This window comes from Lissotriton helveticus, chromosome 8 (genome assembly GCF_964261635.1).
Source record: "Lissotriton helveticus chromosome 8, aLisHel1.1, whole genome shotgun sequence".
In the NCBI taxonomy this organism is placed as follows: Eukaryota; Metazoa; Chordata; class Amphibia; order Caudata; family Salamandridae; genus Lissotriton; species Lissotriton helveticus.
In genome coordinates, this window is record NC_136069.1 from 309,501,352 (window position 1) to 309,524,569 (window position 23,218).

The 23,218-nt window shown below is 52.9% G+C and overlaps 1 protein-coding gene across 2 annotated transcripts in view; it reads left to right on the plus strand.

Annotated features, from left to right (window-relative positions):
* The window catches only part of IFT88 (intraflagellar transport 88), a 473,307-nt gene that overhangs the window by 139,692 nt on the left and 310,397 nt on the right, over positions 1-23,218 (plus strand). For both annotated transcript variants that reach the window (XM_078657075.1, XM_078657076.1), the window contains exons 11-12: positions 16,446-16,560; positions 16,673-16,904. In XM_078657075.1, the coding sequence (XP_078513201.1) occupies positions 16,446-16,560; positions 16,673-16,904 (347 nt within the window). The remainder of the gene's footprint in view (positions 1-16,445; positions 16,561-16,672; positions 16,905-23,218) is intronic.

Here is a 23,218-nt window from a genome sequence, read left to right on the forward strand (position 1 = left end):
AACGGGCGTCAGGTACGCGCGGTGCAGCGTAAAGAACTGGACCAACTGGAACCTGGCATTTCTAGTGCCCTTCCAGGCGCGGTGCACCAACTGTGGCCATGTTGTCTCGGGGATCGGTCGCCCCATATCACGTTCCCATTTGGCTCGTAAGCCATCCATGGGCAGTAGGGTTTCAGTCGAGAGCCTCCGATAGAGGCAAGTGATGGCCTTGAGCGTACCGGCCGCCATGACCACATACTGGCAGCCCGCTGATGTCGGTGGCTCGGCAAGCCCCCCCCTTCCAGTGCTTCTGAATACTGGCCACCAGAGCGGCGTGGAGCAAATAGTCTCCTCTCGGGAGGTCATAAGAGTCTTGCAACTCTTGGAATGTGAGCAGCGCACCGTCGCCGTAGAGATCTCCAATCATATGCATTCCCAGTTCCTCCCAGGTCGCCAGCGCCGACCAGTCTCCTCCATGCGGGAGGGCTGTGCACATCCCCAACGGAATTTCAGGGGCGTACGGGCGGGCGGTACCCGAGCGCCTGTGGCAACGGAGCCAACAACTACGGAGGGTACGCTCCTCAAGTGTGAGCTGAGTCAGGTCCAGCTTCTGGCCCAGGATTATAAAAGAGATGATGTGCCTGGGAAACAGCCTGCCCTGCATCCCCTCCGGACCCCGGAATTCCCGAGCCACCGCCTGGGTAAGCCATTGTAGTTGCGCCGCTAGGTAATACCATTCGAAATCCGGGACCGCCAGCCCCCCATCCGCTCTAGGGCGCATCAAAGTGGCCAGCGCAGCGCGACGCCTACCCGATCCCCAGATGAACTCGGAGGTTAAAGAACGGAGTCTGCGGAAAACCGTCGCTGGAACCCAGAGTGGGAGGGTGCGGAACAGATACAGTAAGCGGGGGAGCGCCACCATCTTCAACAACGCCACCCGTCCCGCAACCGACAAGGGCAGCGTCCGCCAGAAGCCCATGGAGCCCTGCAGATTCCCGATCGCTCTATTAACGTTACCCTCTAAGAGAGCCAGTGAAGAGTGATAGATACGCGTGCCCAAGTAGGGGAGGCAATGTATTCCCAGCGAAGGTCCCTCTCCGGCTGGGATTCGTCCTCCTTCGGTGTTATCGGGAAAAGGCAAGACTTTCCCCAATTGACTCGCAGTCCCGAGAGGCGGCCAAAGTCAAGGAGCAAGCTCCTGGCACCACGAAGTGAACTGCCGGTATCCGCCAGAAACAGCAACAAGTCATCTGCATAGAGGGAAATGTAATGGGACTCACCTCGCAGCGATAGGCCTTCATAAGCTCGGCCCATCCGGGCGTGAGCTGCAAGTGGTTCAATGGCCAGCGCGAATAATAGAGGGGACAAGGAGCAACCCTGTCGCGTCCCTCGACCAACCCGGTATGCGGCTGAGATCGTAGCACCCATCTTGACTCGAGCTGTGGCTGCAGTGTAAAGTAAGGCCGTCCACTTCACAAACCACTCACCTAGTCCAAATGCCTCCAGTACACGGAGCAGGTATGGCCACTCCACGCTGTCAAAGGCCTTTTCAATGTCAATCGAAAGTACAGCGGCCTCCGGGAGGCCTCCAACATCGCCGCCCATGACCCGAAACAGTCGACGCACACAGGTGGCAGTGGTGCGTTGGGGAATGAAGCCCGCCTGATCGGGGTGTACCAAAGCTCGCATATGCACAAGGAGCCGCGTCGCAAGGACCTTACTCAGGATCTTGTAGTCTGTGGTGAGCATGGAAAGCGGGCGATAGGCCGAGCGGGAGCTGGCGTCACCACCACGCTTCAGTAAAGGTATCACTAAAGCCTCACGAGCAGTCGCAGGCAAAGCCCTGGTATCCCAGGCCTCCTTGTAAACAGCCTGTAACCGTGGGAGCAACACATCCGCATAGGTCGTGTAAAACTCATTTGGCAGACCATCCACGCCAGGGGTTTTGCGGCGAGCCATGTGTTTGATAGCTGCGCGTAGCTCCCCGTCGGAGATCTCCCCGCCCAAGTGGTCCACATGGTCCGGATCGAGCTGGGGAAGCCGTGCCGCAAGCAAGAAGTCATCAAGCTCCGCAGGTGCACTCGGCATCGTGCTCCTATAGAGGTGCTCATAGTATGCGAAGAACTGGGCGTTGATCTCCGACTGAGTGTAGACCAGGCGCCCCTCCGGAGTAGCCAAAGCCAGAATTGGAGTACCACGAGTTCCAGAGTTAGCTAGCCAAGCCAGTAGGGAGCCCACCTTGTCGCGTTCAGCATGAGCCCTGACAAGAAACTCCTTGTAATCAAAGCAGCGGAGCTTCTCCATCTGCAACGCAACTACCTCACGCGCGGCCGAAACAGTCCTGTGAGCGTCAGGATTTACATGACTGGTTCGCTCCTCCACGCGCAAGCGATCCTCACTCAGTGCAAGATCCTGCAGGAGGGTCTTGCGGGCCCCCGCGGTAGCAGAGATACAAACTCCTCGAATTACCGCCTTAAAGGCGTCCTACTCCAGAGCCCTGCTCGACGCCGTGCTCTCATTCGCAGTAAAGTAGTTTTCCACCCCAGTTCGCACATCAGCCTTAAAAAACGCATCCTCCGGCGCCAGCGGGTTCAGCCGCCACATGGGGATAGCTTGGCGCTGTAGAGTCCATTGGACCACCACCAAACAAGGGTTATGGTCAGATATCGTTTTAGCCAAGTACTCGCTGTGGCGGACCAAACACTGAGCGTCCGGCGAGCAGAGAATGCTGTCAAGTCGAACATGCAGAGCATGCGGGGGAGAATAAAAGGAAAAATCCCTCTCAACAGGGTGTTGTGTGCGCCATGCATCGACCAGGCCCCATCTACCCTGCCACTCTCGCCTGCTCTTCGCCAGCCTATGAGCCGCCGACTGCGCTAATGGTGGGTGTGATCTGTCTAATTCCACATCTAATACTGAATTAAAATCCCCTCCAAGCTTGACCGTGTTAGCTAAAACCGCCGCCAGTTTCCCCGATAAGCGCGTGAAAAAGGCGGGCTGCTCTACATTCGGGACGTAAACGCTGCAAAGTGTCAAATCCCTCCCATCCAGTCGGCCCTGCACAGCCACAAATATCCCCTCGGGATCTACCACTGTCACCAAGGGCTGGAATGGAACCCCTGCCCTCACCCAGATTAAAACCCCCCGTGCAAAGGCTGACTACGTGGTACAAAACAGCTGGCCCCTCCATCTACGCTGCAAAGCCCGCCCCTCCGTCTGGTCAATATGCGTTTCTTGCAGGAAAGCCACCTGGATCCCCCTGCGAACAAGATAGGCATGCACTTTATGACGTTTCAGCATGGAGTTCAGTCCCCGTATATTCCAAGTCTCACATTTCAGCTCAGGTAGGGTCCCCATTCAAAAAAACAAATACAGTCCTAGTTAGCGAAAAAACTCCAGGCGCACTGACAGTACCCCGAGCCTGAGTCCCAAAACAACCCAACAAACCCTCATCCCTCCCACCCCCAGAATAGGCACTAAACCGCAGAAACCCATCCAAATGTAGAAGTCCCAATGAAAACAGCCTCTGGTAACTACCAGAGTCTCACAATAAGTGTGAGATCGGGGGGGGGGGGCGTCGGCACCACATCCCACGGACGGTGAGCTCACACATACCGGTAGCCCAGCCTCCCCCATTACTCTCTAGGTGTCCCACATCCCCAATGTGTCAGTGGCAGGAGCCACGGAGTGTACAAGGTATCAGCCCAACAACCCTCAGCCAGCCCGGGGCAGACATTCCCATCCCCGCCTTGTTAGCATGAACCATATCAGCATTTACAATACCACATCAGGGGGGGTACAGGGGTCATTCGTCAAGCAAACCATCCGCACTCCCAGGGGTGACATGAGGCGGCGCAGGGCCACCACCGCTCGATCCCTCCGATGTCCCATCCTCAGAGCCCCTGTGGGAGCTCGATTCCACCGGCGACATCGTCTCTGCTGTTCTGGAAATGGTAGAGACCGCCCTGAGGGCCTCCTTGCGTTCCAGTTCAGTTTGTGACACGGAGGGAGTTCGAGCAGCCGTCGGCCGCCGCCTGGGTCTTCTGTGTCGTCGAGGCTTCGGCGCTGTGTCCCGCGTCTCCCCAGGTGTCAGATGAGCGTCCGCACCGGCCCTGTACAGTTCCAGCCAGTCCCACACCTCTTCAGGAGAATTGTAGAAGGAGGAGTTGCCCTCCATCATGATCCGCAGACGGGCCGGGAACAAAAGAGAGTAACGGATACCTTCCTCACGGAGAGCCTTCTTGACCGCCAGGAAGGTGGAGCGCAGCCTCTGGACCTCAAGGGAATAATCTGGGTAGATAGAAACATGGGCATTGTCAACTCGGTAGGGTCCCAGTGCCCACGCCTTCTGTAAAATAATGTCCCGGTCCCTGAAGTGCAAGAGGCGCGCCACCACCGGCCGAGGAGGCCGACCAACAGCAGGAGGGCGGGCCGGCACGCGGTGAGCTCGCTCCAGGGTGTAAAATGTCATCTGAAAGAAACAGGTTAGTATTAGATTCCTTACCTTAGAATATCCCCAGGCGTCAGTCTGGATCCGGAAACTTTTGCGTAGCAGTACCCCTGCGCGTCGGTAGGCGTCGTCTGCAGGCGTCCCCTGCGGCTCCGCGTCGTCGGCGTCGTGCGCCGTGATGACGTCGCTGGAGTATATAGACGCCGCCTCCGCGCGCTGACGTCAGTTCTTCTTTTTTCCGCGCCAGTTAGCGCAGATCCGAAGAGCAGTACTCCGGTCTTTTGACCAAGTTTATTGTTAACTACTTAATCTTCTACGGTGCCGGTAGGATGCCCGGTTTCAAGGGTTGCGACGAGTGCGACCGCCTGATGTCGGTCACCGACCACCATCGACTCTGCCTCCGGTGTCTGGGCGCGGACCACGACGTGGAGTCCTGCGTCGACTGTCGGGCCTTGACTGGTAAAGCTAGGCGGGAGCGGTCCCGCAAGCTTCTCGAGCTCCGTGTGTCGGCCCCGCGTCGAGAGCGGTCCCGGTCCGGTCGGAGGTCGAGGGAGCGGTCGAAGGAACGATCGCGGAGCCGCCATGAGCGCTCCGGGAGTCGCCACCATTCCTCCGGTTCGTCAGGTAAGCGTAAGAAGTCGGGGCGTCGTCATCGTACCCCCGACTCCCCCCGACGCCCGCGTGATGCGGCCGGGGGCTCGGGTGGCCCCACCCCCGCGGCCCCGCGTGGGTTGCCGACGCCGTCTGCCCCATACCCGTCGGTCCCTGGGGAAGGCGCGTCGCGTGAGGAGATCGAGGCCTTCCTCATCGCTATGAGGGCGAGGTCTCCTCCGGCGGGGCCTACGGCGCCTGCGGGCCCGTCGGTCCCGTCTGGGGGCCCGAGCGGTTCGGGTGCTCCTGCCTCGACGCCGCCGGTGGCTCCGGCCTCGGCGCCGCTGGGCCCCTCAGGTTCGTCGCCGGCTGGTCTACCGGCCTCTCCGGCGTCGGTTCCTTAACCCGTGGTACCGCCTCCGCGCGGTGCAGCGACTCCGCCGTCGGTTCCGGCCGGCGTCGGGTCCCCGGCACCGACGCCACGCGGCGCCACCCCCATTCCCCCTCTGACTCCTAACGCGGAGTCGGACCGGCGTCGTCCGACGCCGGATCCGGCGCCGTCCGACGCCGGATCCGGCGCCGATGGGGCCCATTGACCCCGAGGTCTATATCGTCGATCCAGAATACGGCGATGAGGACGAGTATGGAGAGGGTTGGGAGGGGTCTGAGGACCCTTTATCCCGTGCCTGCCAGTATGATGTGGACTGGGTAGGTGATCTGGGTGATGCCAGTGGTCTGGACGAGTCGCCCAACCCTGGGTTTGTCTCCCCGACCCCTGTGGCGTCTGAGGCAGGTGCCGCCTATTCGGTGGTCCTGATGAGGGCTGCCAAGGCCTTGAGCCTTGAGCTCCCTGTCGCGAAGGTCAAGCCGAACATTCTGACCGAAGTGTTTAAACCGCAGTCATGCCCCCAGGAGCCTCTGCTGCCGTTTAATGAGGCCCTGACGGATGTCCTTTTGGGCACCTGGTCCAGACCCGCTTCCGGTGCACCGGTTGACCGGAACGTTGCCAGGCGTCACCGTCCGTGCTCGGACGACCCTGCCTTCCTATCCACCCATCCCTCCCCGGAGAGTCTGGTGATCCAGGCCTCCACTTCGCAGTCCGCGTTCCCGTCGGCTCCGCCCGATCGGGAATCAAAGCGGTATGACCAATTTGGTAAAAAGGTCTTTTCCTCTTTGAGCGCTGGACTGCGGTCTTGTAATACCGCGTGCCTCTTGGGCCGCTACACCCACTCCCTGTGGGATACGGTCGAGGAGTGTTTGCCGCAATGCCCCCAGGAAGTGCGGGACAAGCTCACCCGGGCCTTCGTTGAAGGCCGGGATGCGGCGCGGTACTCGATCCGTTGTGGTCTGGACACGACCGACTCGCTGGGACGGGCTATGTCCACGACGGTGGCGATTCGTCGCCATGCTTGGCTGAGATCTGCCAACTTCTCGCCAGACGTCCAAAATACACTCATGTACATGCCATTTGATGGCAGTCGCCTGTTTGGTGACAAAGCGGACCACGCGCTGGAGCGCTTCAAGGACTCCAGGGTCACGGCCAAGTCCTTGGGTCTTTCGACCCAGCGCCAGCAGACGGGTTCGTTTCGCCCCTTTCGTGGCCAAGGGAGGGGCGGTCCCACACGTGCTGCCAGCCACGCGCCGCAGAACGCTCCCCAGCGCGGTGGCGGCCGTGGTTTCCGCCGTGGTGGCGGTAGAGGCCAGCGGCGAGGTCAGTCCACGCCTCCCCCCGCTGCTGCATCCAAGCCTTCCTAGTCCGAGCTTTCGGGCTCACGTGACGCCAGTGGGTGGCAGGGTTCGCCATCACCACTCCCGCTGGCGCGCGATAACATCGGACAGGTGGGTGCTGCAGCTCGTTCGAAGGGGCTACGCCCTCCCCTTCGAGTCCACTCCTCCAGCCATGCCACCGCAGAACCACCGTGTGTCGGGGGACCACTTGACACTTCTGCAGGAGGCAGTTACGGCCCTCTTGGCCAAGGGGGCCATCGAGCGCGTTCCTGGGCCAGAAGTAGGGTGTGGTTGCTACTCCCACTACTTTCTGGTGCCCAAGAAGGACAAAGGAGGCCTGCGTCCTATCTTGGACCTACGGAACGTCAACGGCTTCCTCCGGAAGGAGAAGTTCAAGATGTTGACTTTGGCTCAGGTCTTGGCTGCTCTAGACCCACAAGACTGGATGGTAGCGTTGGACTTGCAGGATGCGTATTTTCACATCCCCGTCCTGCCGGCCCACCGGCGTTACCTGCGGTTCACGGTAGGCCACGAGCACTTTCAGTTTATCGTGCTCCCCTTCGGCCTTACCAGCGCCCCACGGGTGTTCACGAAAGTGATGGCGGTGGTCGCAGCTCATCTGCGCCGGTTAGGGGTTTCAGTCTTCCCCTACCTCGACGACTGGTTGTTGAAGGCGGGCTCGCCCCAGACAGTCGTCCACCACCTTCAGATGACTGCGGACCTCCTGCACGAGCTGGGGTTTTCCATCAATGTGCCGAAATCACACCTGTGTCCCTCTCAAAAGCTCCTTTTCATCGGAGCGGTTCTCGACTCGGCGCAGTTTCGGGTTTATCCCCCGGAACGGCGGGTCCGGGATATTCAGGCTCTGATTCCCATCTTTCAGCCGTTATCCCGGGTTTCGGTCAGGTTGACGCTGCGGCTTCTGGGGCTGATGGCCTCCTGCATCCTACTGGTGCATCACGCCAGGTGGCGGATGCGGGCTCTGCAGTGGGACCTGAAGTTTCAGTGGGCCCAGCGTCAGGGCAACCTATCCGACCATGTCCTGATCTCGGAGGGCACTGCGAGACAGTTGCAGTGGTGGCTTACGGACCGCGATTGGGTCAGAGGCAGATCCCTCTCCCTTCCCCAACCGGAGCACGTGGTTGTGACGGACGCGTCCCTCCAGGGCTGGGGTGGCCACTTGGGAGAGGCGGAGATCAGAGGCATCTGGTCTCCGGCGGAGTCCCGGCTCCATATCAACCTGTTGGAGCTGCGGGCGATTCGCCTAGCACTGAAGGCATTCCTCCCCTTTGTCAACGGGAGTGTAGTGCAGGTGTTCACGGACAACACCACCGCCATGTGGTACTGCAACAAACAGGGCAGTGTGGGGTCGTGGACCCTTTGCCAGGAGGCTCTGCGTCTCTGGCAATGGCTGGAACGTCAGGGCGTGACTCTGACGGTTCAACACCTGGCAGGTTCTCTGAACGCCAGGGCGGACGAACTCAGCCGTCGGTGCTCGGTGGATCACGAATTGGGTCTGAACTCGGACGTGGCGAGAGGCCTCTTTCAGCAATGGGGAGAGCCTTGGTTAGATCTATTCGCCACAGAAGAGAACGCGCAATGTCATCAGTTCTGCGCGTTGGAGTTTCCAAGACGGCACTCGCTCGGCGACGCCTTTCGGCGCGAGTGGAGTTGCGGTCTGTTGTACGCCTTTCCGCCTATACCACTTCTGCCCAGAGTGCTGAAGAAGATCAGGCGCGACCGGGCCCAAGTTATCCTTGTGGCTCTGGACTGGGCTCGAAGATACTGGTATCCCGAGCTACTCAGCATGACAGTCGGTCCCTCGATCCGCCTGCCCCTTCAGGAGGACCTTCTGTCGCAGCAGCAGGGGACGGTCCTCCACCCGAACCTGTCCAGTCTCCACCTCCATGCTTGGAGATTGAGCGGCGGTAGTTGAGGCCATTTGACTTGCCTCCTGAAGTCTGTGATGTAATTCTGGCAGCCAGGCGTCCCTCCACGAAGTCGGTATACGCCTGCCGGTGGAACAGATTTGTGGCATGGTGCACAGCAAAGGCTGTGGATCCCCTTTCTGCCCCTCTGTCTGAGGTTCTCCTCTTCCTCCTTTCCATTGCCCAGCAGGGCTCTGCTCTGGGCACTATCAAGGGCTATCTTTCTGCCCTTTCCGCCTTCTTGAGGCTACCTGATCAGCCATCTTTATTCAAGTCCCCTATTGTGTTAAGATTCTTGAAGGGCATCACGCACATGTATCCTCCAACTCCGTTCGTGATGCCTCAGTGGGACTTGAACCTGGTCTTGACTTTCCTGATGTGCGCTCCCTTTGAGCCCCTTCATTCCTGTCCTCTCCGTCTTCCCACTTTAAAGACGGCCTTCCTGGTGGCCATCACCTCTGCCAGGAGAGTGAGTGAGCTCCAGGCTCTTTCTGTTAAACCTCCTTTCTTGTCTGTTCATCCTGATAAGGTGGTCCTTCGGACTAGACCTTCTTTCCTGCCCAAGGTAGTCTCTGCTTTTCACATTGGGCAGTCCATCACCTTGCCCTCCTTCTTCCCGCCTCCGCATCCTTCAAAGGATGAAGAGCGGCTCCATTGTCTGGACCCAAAACGTGCGCTTTCGTTTTACATGGATCGCACACGCCAGTTCCGGGTGGATGACCAACTGTTTGTTGGCTACGTGGGTGAGAAGAAGGGAAGGGCGGTGCAGAAACGAACCATCTCTCGGTGGGTCGTCCTGTGCATCAAAGCATGCTACTCTTTGGCTCGGAAGGAGCCTCCTGTTGGGCTGAGGGCCCATTCCACTCGGGCCACGGCGGCTACTACTGCCCTGGGCCGGGGAGTCCCTTTGCAGGACATTTGCCAGGCGGCCACGTGGGCCTCGCTGCACACCTTTGCGAGGCACTACTGCCTGGACAGTCAAGTCCGGAGGGATGGCTTCTTTGGCCGTTCGGTCCTCCAGGACTTTCTGGTGTAGGTTTGTATTGGTTCGCAGACCCACCACCGGGGTTGGTATTGCTGGGGTATCTATTCTAAGGTAAGGAATCTAATACTAACCTGTTTCTTTCAGATGAACAAGTTACTTACCTTCGGTAACGATATATCTGTAAGAAACAGTAGTTAGTATTAGATTCCTTACCGCCCCACCCATCCTCCCCGTTCTGCAAACTGATACCTAGGGTTAAGGACATCCCTTTCAGGGTCCTAGTTTCAAATGGCACCAGTGTTAGTTCTCACATGGCTCTGCGTGTTCTGGCGCGGAAAAGCTGTGTGCAAAGAACTGACGTCAGCGCGCGGAGGCGGCGTCTATATACTCCAGCGACGTCATCACGGCGCACGACGCGGAGCCGCAGGGGACGCCTGCAGACGACGCCTACCGACGCGCAGGGGTACTGCTACGCAAAAGTTTCCGGATCCAGACTGACGCCTGGGGATATTCTAAGGTAAGGAATCTAATACTAACTACTGTTTCTTACAGATATATCGTTACCGAAGGTAAGTAACTTGTTCGTCAGGCCCTCCAGGACAACCACGTCTCGGAGCCAGGTTTCAAGGTAGCCCAACATGTCCGCTCCTTCAATTTTTTCCGGCAGACCCACCACGCGTATATTGTTGCGGCGATTGCGTCCCTCCGCATCCTCCGCTCTCTTTTCAAGCAATTGTACCCGCTGCTGCAGATCTCCCAGGGAAGCCTCCGACGCCTTGTGAGAGGGCTCCAGCGCGTCCAACCGAGCCTCAGTTTGTTTGACCCGGTCCGCCAGTTTGCCGTGGTCCGCGAGCAGGAGCCCCAAGTTCGTGGACACCTGAGCGATGACGTGATGCAAGGCCTCTCTCGTGTCGGTGATGGCTTGCAGGATCTGATCCAGTTGGCTCTGCAGAAGGCCCGCCGTCGATTCACCGGACGGGGCAGGGTCTTGACCTCCCGATGCGTCCTCCGTAGGGTCAGGAGGCGGCTTCAGGCGCTTCCCCATGGTGGCAACCGATTCCCAGCGCTCGATCAGCAGATGTGGGGCACCCCCGAGGCAGATCCACCAGGAGCCCTCACTGAGCTGGTGGGCAAGGGCTCAGTCCCACGACCCCAGGTCTGCCTCCCGGGTCGTGCACGCGGCAGCGCCGCCGCGGTCCCCCGGGGTCAGGATCCCGCTCTCACACCCGACCAGGCACGCCGTGCAGCCCAGGGCAGACACCGCAGGAAAGTTCCGAGGTCGAGCTGCCCCCCTCACAGAAGCGGGGGCGATCGGGCGCCAGTGCTCTCGCTCCCCAAAGTTGCCCCGCTAGGCCCCCGGGTACTCCACCGGAGCTTCAACGTCTCCCGCTGGTTTCAGCTGACAGGCCAACACCTCAGTTCCCAAGCCGGAGAGGAGCGCGGCTCCGCAGGTCGCGGCAGGCGATCCACGCCACCACAGGAGCCCGCAACGCCGTCCCTCCGGGTCTCCCGCGGCCGCCCGAGTCCACCAGTGTCACAGTTCAGCCAATCAGCCCAAGCAATTCACCCCACAGAGGCACGGTAGAGCCAGGCAGGTCCGGGGGCACACGCAACCTCCAGGCCCCAGATGGCGGCCCGGCGAGGATCACGGGCGGCCAAGCGCAGAATGCGCTGCTCCGCCGCGGTCGCCGGGCCTCAGCAGCACCGGGAGGTGCAAGGTCTCCTCCGCTGAGTGCACGCTCAACCGGGCACCACGTAGGTCCTCCGCCGGTCGGCCGCAAAGTCGGGACTCCGACCCCCACCGCAACTGGAGTCCGGTCGGCCCCCACCACCAGGCGGCCAGCCAATTAATCGAGGCCGGGGATGAGGCCGGGCGCACAGGCCGCAGAAAGAGGGCCGGCGCCGCCCAGAGGAGTCCGCTCGTGGCGCGCCGTGTCTCCGCCGCCGGGCTGGCCCCGCTGCTCCGGCCCGATCCTCGACGTCCACGGCTAGGTAAGTGACCAGTCTCAAGCCGTTAGGGACACCAGGATAATGGTTAACAGGATAAAGAGGGAAGGTGGGTGCGGAGTGTAGGGCTCACACGTCCATTCTCGCCAGCGGCCAAGCCACGCCCCCCTGCGGATACTAATCTGTTTACGTTGTTCCCAAACTTCTTAGACGGCCCAAAGGAGTAATGGCTGTTGGAAAATTGGCTATATGACCACCAGCCCAGTTTATGTGGGCAGACATATGGCTGTTTTTTGCTTCCCATCTCCATCGGGCAAACCCTGGCAGTAAGTGGCAGTAAAAAACTAAAAATGCCCCCCTCACCATGGGATATAACTCCCATGGGGAGGGGGCCATTGCTTTTTTCATTTTGAAAATAAAAAACCCACTTTGGGGGTTTGTATATGAAAATAAAAAAAGTTTTGACAGGGCTGTATGGCAAAGTTCTAATACATTCACAAGAACCGTTGTGATGTCAGGCTGATGGACATTTCTAAGTTTGGCAAACGGGTACTCTGTCGAGGTTGTGGAGTAATTTACTCAATCACCCTGACAGAGTACAATCCGTCCACCAAATTGTAATTCAGTCTGGCAGCAACTTATCATATATGAACCTTGTCACTTATCCTTGCCCTCATACATGAATGCAACCACCCAATGACTCATTCTTGTATTCACTGTCTGCATTAAAACAGACACCTAAACTCAACAAGGGTATGGACAATAAATTCACATGAAACAAATTGATTCGAATAAAACATGGCAGGTATATACCTGCAAATATCGGTGAGTGGCCGTTTGCAATGGTATTGTAACTAGTGTATCCCTGTTTTAAAGTTCCAGCATAGCTGCAAGTTTTAGAAGCAATATGTTGGCCACGTTTGTTTGGTAAAAACAATGACAAACTATGCACAATAACTTTGCAGGACGGCTTCTCATTAAACATCTCACTGGAAAGCTATCTTCAAACTCTAAAGTGTGTGGTGTATCATTGTTTTACTGATCCAAGGTGGCCAACGTAATGCTTCTAAACATAGCCATCTTGTAACAATAAAAAGATGATCCATTATGGACAGTACAATTCTAATATCACCATCCAGCAAAGCCTTGAAAAAAAATAGAATGGAGCAGGCCACTGACAGTGCAACAGTTATAGGAGCTTAGGAATACCACTAACAATAATCACTGACAACTGCAACAGTTCCGGACAGTTGGAAGATGGCAATTGTAACACCTTTGTTGAAAAAGGCTTCTCTGGACCCTCTCTGCTTGGCCAATTATAGGCCGATTTCGCTATTACCATTTGCGATAAAAATTCTTGAGAGATGGGTGACAAGGGCCTTATCCAACTTCCTGGAAACTCATCTCTGCCTGGATGCTGTTCAATTTGGCTTCAGACTGGCTCACGGCACCGAGACTGCCTTGGTCACCGTGTTGGATGAGCTACGAACGCGGGTCGACAGAGGCAAGTCTGCATTTTTAGTGCTACTTGACATGTCGGCCGCGTTCGACACGGTGAACCATAAAGTACTACTAGGCCGTCTTCGGAGTGCGGGAGTGAGTGGTCTGGCTTTGGATTGGCTAACTTCCTATTTGGATAATAGGCAACAAGCTGTGGCATTACCACCTTTTCGATCAGCCACTCGGCAGGTGAATCAAGGAGTCCCTCAAGGATCGGCGATTAGCCCAATCCTATTCAACATATATCTCCGTCCCTTGGTAGCACTGATAAAGTCATTCGGCATATCGGTCATCAATTATGCCGATGACACTCAGTTGCTTTTTTCCTTTGAGGGATCGGAGACAATCTCAAGGGACTCTTTCCACCGCTGCATGCTGGCAACAGCAGTATGGCTGCGAGCTAACTCATTGCAGTTCAATGGGTCGAAAACGCAGGTACTCTACTGCTCCTCGGACCGAATTCCCCGCACACTACCGGTTGATTTTTGGCCATCTTTTATCCCGGGTTCGGTGGAGGCGGCAGAATCGGCCCGCCATTTGGGAGTTCTGTTTGAACCCAACTTGCAGCTGGATGCTTCCGTAAATAGGACGGTAGCGACATGCATGGGCCTGCTTCGTGCACTTCGGAAAATCTTGCCACTTCTTCCCCGGGACTCCAGAGCAGAGGTAGTGCGTAGTTCCATCCTCAGTAGGTTAGACTACTGTAACGCACTACTTCTGGGAGCTCCGAAGATCCTGGTCCTTAAACTCCAAAGGATTCAGAATATGGCCGCTAAATTAGCCTTGTCTCGCCCGAGTTCCTCTTCTTCATCGGCAGCTCTGGCCGATCTTCACTGGCTTCCGGTCCAGCAGAGAATTGCATTCAAGGCTTCGTGCCTTGTCTTCAGGGCCCTGCATGGACTGGGACCACTACCCCTTCAGAGTCTCTTTTCTTGGTATCAGGCCACTAGACCTCTGAGATCCTCCTCGGCGTTCCTGGTTAGTGTCCCCAGGATACATAGAGTGAGGATGGGCGGACGTGCCTTTAGTTTCACGGCCGCCAAGTTGTGGAATACTCTTCCTCTGACATTGAGGAGTAGCCTTGATTTGCCCACTTTTAAAAGGGACTTAAAGACCCATTTGTTTCCAAGGGTAGTGTAGTTCATGTAATGGATGGTTCTGGATCGGTCTCAGCGCCAGGATGCCCTTTGGGTGACAGTTGCGCTTAATAAGCAATAAAATACATACATACATACATACTAACAGAATGGAATACAACATGTGCCCAAGTCCAGGAGTTGTAAAGTAATATGTTTACCCTGCATTTATTTAGCCCCTTTAATTTTGCATAGGATATAACCAAGCAACTCTTCTGCATGCCTCAAGTGGAGAGCTAGAGCGTCATTCATATATATGATGTCATTTTAAGATAAATTAAGCAAATACTGGAGAAAATAGTAGTGAGGTTGTGGACAGTGACAAATATTAACACTGATGTATCAGTAAGGCATCTCTTCTTGGGAATTATACCTAGATCTAAGGGTGCGAGAATTCAACATATATGTGCAATTAATTTGCTAACTCCTACATGGTGTGTTGTGATAGCCTCTTGGGATTGGTACCCACTGGAGTGGTCACTAACTGAGGAACCTAAGATGCAGAAAGTTAGGACAGACAATAAGGTCATGAAAGGCATGGATGCATGGGCTGACATTATGGAATGGTAGGATGTGTCCATGTCAAATGGTATCTTGTTCACCCATAATGACAGGGGATAGGACCTCACCTCACCTGGACCAGGCTCAGGATTGAGGAGGCCACGCACTCTCCGTCGTTGCCTCAGACTGAACCTGAGTATGGGGGAGGAATAGTTAACACATATCCTTTCTGGTTTGATTTATTCACATTATATTGTATGGTTTATCTTTAATTAACACATTCAAGCAGTGACAAAAAGAATTTAGAACAGAGGCCCTGAAGAAAGCCTTAGGAGTTTGTCCCCTTTTTGGCAGAAACATGTCGGCCCTTATACAGTTATGTGTTGAAACTGCTTTTTGCACTGTTCTTGTTTTTAATCAGAAAGAGACCAACGGCTATTAAAGTTGTTTGCTGTTTGTCTTCTATTCTATTTTTAAGCACCACTATTACGCTTATAATTTTTGCACTGCACATATCCCATTTAGTGATCACATGTATGGTCTACTAACAATTGCGGGTTGAAATCCTGTCTTGCATGTTGGATATGGATATTGTCTCAATGATCTAGAGACGTACTATTCCAACTTTGGATGACCAGATGAGAATATTGATCACTAACAAGACTTTGATGGGAATCCATCACTAGACATTGGGTCTCACCTACTGTTGCTGGTGGTTATATGTGTGTTGGTTTATGAGTATTTCTCTGAAGACACCAAGGTACTACACCTGGCACTTATTGATTGGCTCTGAGTCTCACCGTTTTGGAGTACACTTTATTCCTTAGCAGACCCCCTGGTGTATTTGGTTTTTTCAAACTGCTGTTACTCACATGACAATAGAGCCCAACGCAGAAGTGGAGCAACCTGTTTCCCCATGCGGTATTGCTGTCATCGGGAGAAGTAGAATGTGAATCACACTTAAACAGAAAATGGCTGACATTTTTTGTGAAGATTTGCAATGTATTTAGAACTTCATTTTAATGCTCACTTGTAAGCCCATATAGCCAAAGAGACAAACGTTTGTGAGCCTAAGACTGTCAGCTGCCATTCAGTTATCTACCCCTCACTTGCAATATGAAGAGGGCTGGAATATGGGCAAGAAGTCTGCTCCCTGTGCTGGTTCCACAAGCACCTTCATGTCTACTCTATGCACACAGTGTATTTGATCAAGCCAAATAGATGTTGGTGCATGGCTTGGAAATCTTTCTTCAGTAAAGTAGTACTAAACTGGGCTCCGCATTTAAGTACTGTGGGAGTGAAGTCCGGTGTCTTTCCTCAGGGAAGCCAATCTTTATTACCTCTGCTACTGCAGTTCTCTCCTGGGGGTCCAAGCAGCCCCTCTTCAGTGTGGAATGACCGACTGCACAATGGCTCTCTCTGTGGCAGGATACCTTGCTTCAGACTCTTCACCTGAAATAAATTTCTATTTTAAGCTGGGCTTTCCAGCATGGCCGCTCCACTGAGTATGGTTCAGACCTCCAGCCAAGTGCAAACTTTCTCATGTTATGTGTGACGACAGTAACTGACTTCCTGATGGTAATGGTAAGTAGTATTTAATGTTTAGTTTTAATCAGTATAGTAATGTTTTGGTACCTTAAAATAACAAAACCAGTTCTGTGTAATAGAATGTTAATGATGTCTCTGCCTTCTTGTATTAGGGAGGCTGAAAGTGAACATGGGAAATATATTTTTGAAACAAAGGCATTTCTCCAAAGCAATTAAATTCTATCGAATGGCCCTTGATCAGATTCCAAGTGCACATAAAGAAATGAGGTGAGTGTAGAATATCTACTTCAACAAAGCATTTTACCACAATAAATACATGTCCTTCACTTAATTACAAGGGAATGAAGTGTTAAAGCAACCAATACTCTTCTTTCTTCAGGATTAAAATAATGCAGAACATTGGAGTGACCTTCGTGAAGACAGGCCAGTACTCCGATGCAATTAATTCATTTGAACATATCATGAGTGAGTCTCCTAATCTAAAGGCTGGCTTCAACCTGATACTCTGCTATTTTGCTGTTGGAGATGGTGATAAAATGAAGAAAGCTTTCCAGAAGCTGATTGCTGTTCCATTGGGTATAGATGATGACGACAAATATATTGCACCGAATGTAAGTTAAAATGAGTTTGTGCTTTATTCATGGCCTACCTACATGGATCCCTTAATCATGCTCCTTTTTTGATGGGTTATGTCCACTTTAGAAACATGAAGTGGATGTTCACACTTGTGATGAAATTATATGTTTATGTATTAAACAGAATCAGGCACATAGGGTATTCTGGACTAGCACCTTTATTAAATGTCACTAATGTATAAAACAGAACTATTGTTGTTGACATGAGTTCAACGCATACTGCATCGGCGTTCTGCGGTCGAGTTAGGCATAAATATGCTAGGTGAAATACCTTTTCCTTTTTTGCAGCATGTAGTAGGGAATAACATTGAAAAGTGTCTTTGTGACCGTTGATGAGCATAGTATTATCCTTACCTCAATGTTTTGCCGGATCAATTTCCTCAAGGTAGGACAAGAAATAAGATGCCTTTGCAAAACCTGTTAATATGGTTAATTTGTGTGAGTCCTGGAATGGGTGCTGTCTAGAAATGAGCGTAGTTTTCTACTTTATGCCCAATCCGTATTTCATGTAAGTTATTTAGGTTGCCTGTTTAATTAAAAGCACCATAGATTTTCATGAATTCATGTTGTAAATGGGCAAATCCAAATCTTTAGGTAAATTATTAAATGCTGGGGGGCGTGGCTTCTTAGAAGACCAAGATGGCAGCTTGGTGTCGGAGCTCCGGCCCTCTCCAGACAAGACACCCCTATATCCGTACCAATCTCCGCTCCTGGGGTGACAGTGACAGTGGAGCAGTCTTGGAGAACAAAGATGAGTAGTGGAGCAGCTCCGGAATGGCGCAGAAACATTGATGAAAAAGGCGCACACCGGAGTGAACTAGCGTGCGTTTGACCTGCAACACTTCGGGCTGGGAACGAAGGGGGCGCTCGGGACTGCAAGGACAGACCTCTACTGCGGGACCGCAGTGAGAGAGTGGGGGACTGCTGGCGCAGGGCGACCCCCTAAGACTTGACACCCGCTGCCGAGACTTGGTGAAATCGCTGCTCACGCTATGTCGAGCCCTGGAGAAGGGGCCCTCAACCAGGGGTCGCTGACGAAGTATCGCGAAGGGCCAACTGCGGGTTCCCAGGAAAAAATACGGTCCATCCAAGCTGGATAATTCCCACCAATGCCCTAGAGACGGATCGGTGCAGGAAGGAAGAGGCACAGACGCCATGAAAGGCCCGTGACAGAAGGCAGGTGTGTCTCGTGCGGATAGCTGGCCAAGACAGTGAAGAGGTAACAGCGCCTGCCGCCGGGAAATGGGAGCAGATGTTCGGTGTTTGGTCTGTTTGAGGAAGACCCAAACGCCCACCTAGCGACACTGGTAGGGGGACTGAGGAGTACCTTGGAAGCAAGCACAAGTGAGGTCAAGAGGCCCAGTGAGATCTCAGAATCCTCCACCCGTAGGGCTCATAGGCAATACAACAGATACTGTTACACGCCATAATCAAAGAGCTCCATGCACAGAGTAATATAGTGTAAGCTCTGCAGGCCAAGGGCGTGGAGCGCCAGCACTCATCTAACGAAGTCTGGATTGATTTGCCAGCAAAGGTGCGTCAAGGGGGGAATAGCGAGCACCCACTAGTCAAAACCCAGGAATAGAGACAAGAGTAAGCAAGCGCCTGCCATCCACAGAGATCGCACTTAGGTCTAGACCAAGCAGACCACCTGTTGAATCCATCAAGATTCACGGTCGAAAAGCGAGGCCTACCTGGCCATTTGGAGGCGGAAGGGGCAGGCGGAGAGTGTGTATCCGAAACTTGAAATCCTGACATACAGGGTTCACAAGGCTGCGACGAAGCTGAGCGCACGGATGAAGCCCAAGGGGCAGGCAGGGTCCCAGACCAACAAAATGGATAAATACGTGGTTTCGAAACAGGCGACGAGCACCCAAGAGTCGCAAGTAGATGAACCTGCGGAACCCTCCTTAAGTACAATCATGGCAGCAATTGCGGGTCTGAAAGGGTCGATCGAACCTAAGCAAGATGCGGTGACCCTAGACGTGAACCTGCTGAGGGCAGACTTGCATGAAATCTCTGAGAAAGTTAACATGACAGAGACTGAAGTGGCAAAGTTGCAAACTAGTACGAAGCGCCTTGAGGAACAGGTGCAGACTCTTACGAAGCAGCATGAGACCATGGCTGCGAGACTGGAGAATCAGGAAGGGAGGGCCCGAAGAAATAACTTTAGAGTGATGGGGGTCCCGGAAAGCATGGATGGGCCAAGCGTGGATCTATTGTTGGAAGACCTAATACTACAACATCTCAAACCAAAGAGACTTTCCACCTATTTTACAATAGAGCGGGCACACAGAGCCCCTCTTCCTAAACCAAAACCGGGCGCGCCACCACCCTGAACCATAATAGCTCGGATACTTAACTAACGAGACATGGATGCCACACTAAAGGCTGTACGGGTGCATGGTGACCTCTGATATGAAAAAGCAACTATTCGGTTTTGCTCTGACTTCACGTTGCAGGTCGAGAGGCAAATGAGGACTATTGAGGCGGTCAAGAGGGGACTACGCTGCAAAGAAATCAAATACATGATGATGTTCCCAGCAAAATTAAGGGTCATTGCAGATGGAAAGACCTTGCATTTTAACACAGCGGAGGAAGCATGGGGCTGGTTAGAGGGTTGGCGGACGGTGGGAAACAACTCCCAGCGTGACCAGATAAGAGGAAGGCTGAAAGTACAGCCACTCAGCTCAACAGAAGACGGAACCCCCTCAGCCGACGGGAATGGACAGGGGGGAAAACAGAGACTGGACACCCGGGACAGGTGTATAACCAAAACTGCTACCAGGGGCCACAGACTATCTACACTGCTGGACTTACATTGTCAAACATGTCCTTTAAGTAAAACTGGGGAAGTATTATAATGTTGGGGAGGGGAGACATTCAACCGAACACTTCTGCTATTGGCAGGAGTGATAACAGGACCAAAAGCCAGAGGGGATGGAAGTATATGAGGAAGGCCATCTATATCGTCAGGCACCGGCCTACCCTGTTTTAGAAAACACAGTTCAAGGGGCGACAGGAGCTCTGCTAGTTTGAGAGGTGGGTTGTTAGTTAAGCCCGCCTAGCAGGTTAGCAGGGAGGGGGGAGTTATATAGTTAGGGAAAGCGGCATTGTTATAGCCAAAACTAGATGGTTTGTTGTGTATTACAGTATTGTCAGGCTGCAAAGTTTTTACTGTGTTCAGTACATGGAGTGGTGTTTCACCCAGCAGGATGGCCAATACAGAAGTTAGTGACACACAAAGGGAAGTTCAGACTCTAGGGCCTCAGAAATGGACGGAGGCCAGGGTGATAGTAAACTGAAAAGCCTCACCTGGATTGTCAACGTGTTGGGCAATCGAATCAAACGCACAGTGGTATTGCAATACCTACATAAGCACTCCCCCCGATCTGGTGCTATTATAAGAAACGCACCTGAAGGGTAATCATTACAAGGCGTTAGATAGGTATGGATATAAACTAGTGGCACACGCAGGATATACGTTTGGGTCGACAGGGGTAGCAATACTGCCCTTCCCCTAGCTATTAAAGAAATCAAGCACAACCCACTTGGGCAATATGTGGCACTCACATGGACATGGGGGTGGGGGAGAGGGTCCTGAACATAATTTTGGTTTATGTGCCACCGAACTTACACTCAGATACACTATTGGATTTGGGCGCCCTGCTTGTGGACCTTCCGCAGGGAATCCTAATACTTGGGGGGGACATGAATGCGACCATGGAGCCAGAGAGAGACAGGGATTCAAAAGCAACTAGGGGAAGGGGGAGGAGCTACTGCAGGCATTTATGGAAGCCATGGGTCTAACGGACCTATGGCGCCTGCACAGTCGTAGCGCATGGCAATATACTTTTTACTCAGCGGTGCATGGCAGCTATTCTCACCTCGATCACATCCTGACACACACAGAGAGTAACAGACTGTTCTGGAATTCACATATCAAAGCAAGAGGGATTTCAGACCATCCCCCAGTGGAAGTGGCCCTCCAGGGCCCACCAAGAATAGTGGTATTGCCACCCAGAATAGATCCCTGGGTTTTTAAGAACAAAGATATGGTCGAACAGATTAGGGAAAGGACACACCTTTACTTCCAGGAAAACGAGGGGTCCGTAGATTCCACATGCACTCTATGGGAAGCATTCATACCAGTGATACATGGACATGTGCAGGCACTACTGGGGGGGGGCGTAAAAAAGAAAAATAGATCCAACGGGACAATCTGGAAAAAGAAGTCGTTAATTTGTTTGCCTAGGAACATGGAGGAAAAATATGTACCAGTCTGGTGGTGTCTTTCTCAGCCACTCAAACCACCACTGCCACTCTGGCCAGCTTCAGGCTTCATTTGTGGCACAGATCTAGATATGCAAAGAGCTGAGTAGAGAATATTAATGTCTCAGGGCCTCATCGTTACTGACACAAGGAATATGATGACTTCCAGTGGCGTACATTTTCAGACTTCAAGTCAAAAGTTCAGGAGAAATAGATCCTTTGTTGAGAAGAACTGGTTAGATCCCTTAAGAGATGAGGAAATCCATCAAGTCATTATTATTGAGAGCACAACTTCAATTGCAGCTCAAGCTTTTAGTTATTTTTAGACCAGTGTCCTTTGGCTGCAAATACACAACTGAAACCACCTTCTCCACAGGTTCCACTTAGTAATCGAAAAGGAAACGCAAGCCCACCTCCCACCCTCAACACAGAACATATTTTTATTACCTTTCACTGAGATCTGCTGCACTCCACTCCCTCATTTTAAATGGCCTACTGCATTGGAGTGAGCTTTAGGCTTCCTCTCCATTGCCATCACTGGACCAAGATTGCCACTGATATACTACTGTTGGGTTGGTATGGAACTGCTGTGCTTTACAGCTTTTCAAGCTGGTCAGTCTATATCACCCTGTCAACTGGTTTTTCTCGTATATAAACCTCAGTTTTGAATTGAATTAATTCCATAATTGTAATCTGTTATGTTATCTATTGCATCACATGTCCATGCACCCTGATTTATATCAGCCAAACATCCCTGAAAGTTAATGCATGCATAAGTCAACACAGGAGCAGGGTCAGTTGTAAGGTCTGCGCCGCTCCCTTGGTTGAGCACTTTATACAGGCTAACCGGACCCGGTGGAGTGGGTAGGTCGTGTTTTAGGCTAAAAATGCATAACCTTAGTTACACATAGGAGCAAAGCCTTATGCGTGACCCACCGGATACTTTTGATGCCTGGGTACTCTACAGAATTGGGTAGATCCAGGTCAAAACAGGTACACTAAGAAGTAGATACTTTTACTGTGATAAAATTCGATAACACAAATTCCAGTTGTAGATAGTCTACTCTTTCCGGTCCTAAAGAATAGCAAATAGAATGAACTTATAGCGAGAAACATGTTGACCTACACTTTTCAACAAGGACACCCTAACTCGAGACATTAGACTTGGGGGAGTGCCTTGTTATTTGTTTTTACTCAGGGTAGGAGACCCCCAGAATAAAAGTTTGTCCTTCTAGGTACTCCGAGCCCTATGTTAAGCACCTTCCTACATCTACACAGTTCTGGCCCCACACCCGCACTTCACCATACGGCTGTTGGATAAAAGAGCTCCGATAAAGTGCCCCTATTATAGGGAGCCCGTTGGGTATTGCACCGCCGACCCGAAGAGGAGCAGCTCAAATGATGAAGCATGACACCTGAAAGGGTGTGTGAGGGCATTACAATCCAACATATGGATTTCCAATTCTAAACCCCAGCTGGGGTACAGTTGGTTCCGGTCTTTCTGACTCTTTAACCCTGACACTAGAGGAACAACATAATCTTGCTTTTTTAATATAACCACAATGAGAACAATATATATTTGCAGCTCATTGCCACTGTTGTCAAACCAGCAAACAAATTGCAATGTTAAAAAATACTACTGCATAGATAGGAAAGCAAATGGATACATCATTGCAACAAATCCAATCTTGATCATTTTGTTATCCCTGGATGTCCAAATTCCTTACTTTCATAAAATTATGAAATTTAGGGCCTGATTACGATGTCGAGCAGACTTGCGTCCACCAGACACCATAGCGGATTAGAACCGCCCGACCATAGGTCAGCGGTTTCAACTGCACAATGTGGATGCAACCGCCCTATGGGTAGTCGGAAACATACATTTTTCAATGGCAGGTGTGCAGCGGGCAGAAAAGGCCCACAGCACAAGGTGCCATTGAAAATGTGATGTTTTTAAACATCCCTGCACCGTGTGTTTGGTGCCTGCCACACGATGGAGGGATGTTTAAGGGGACACC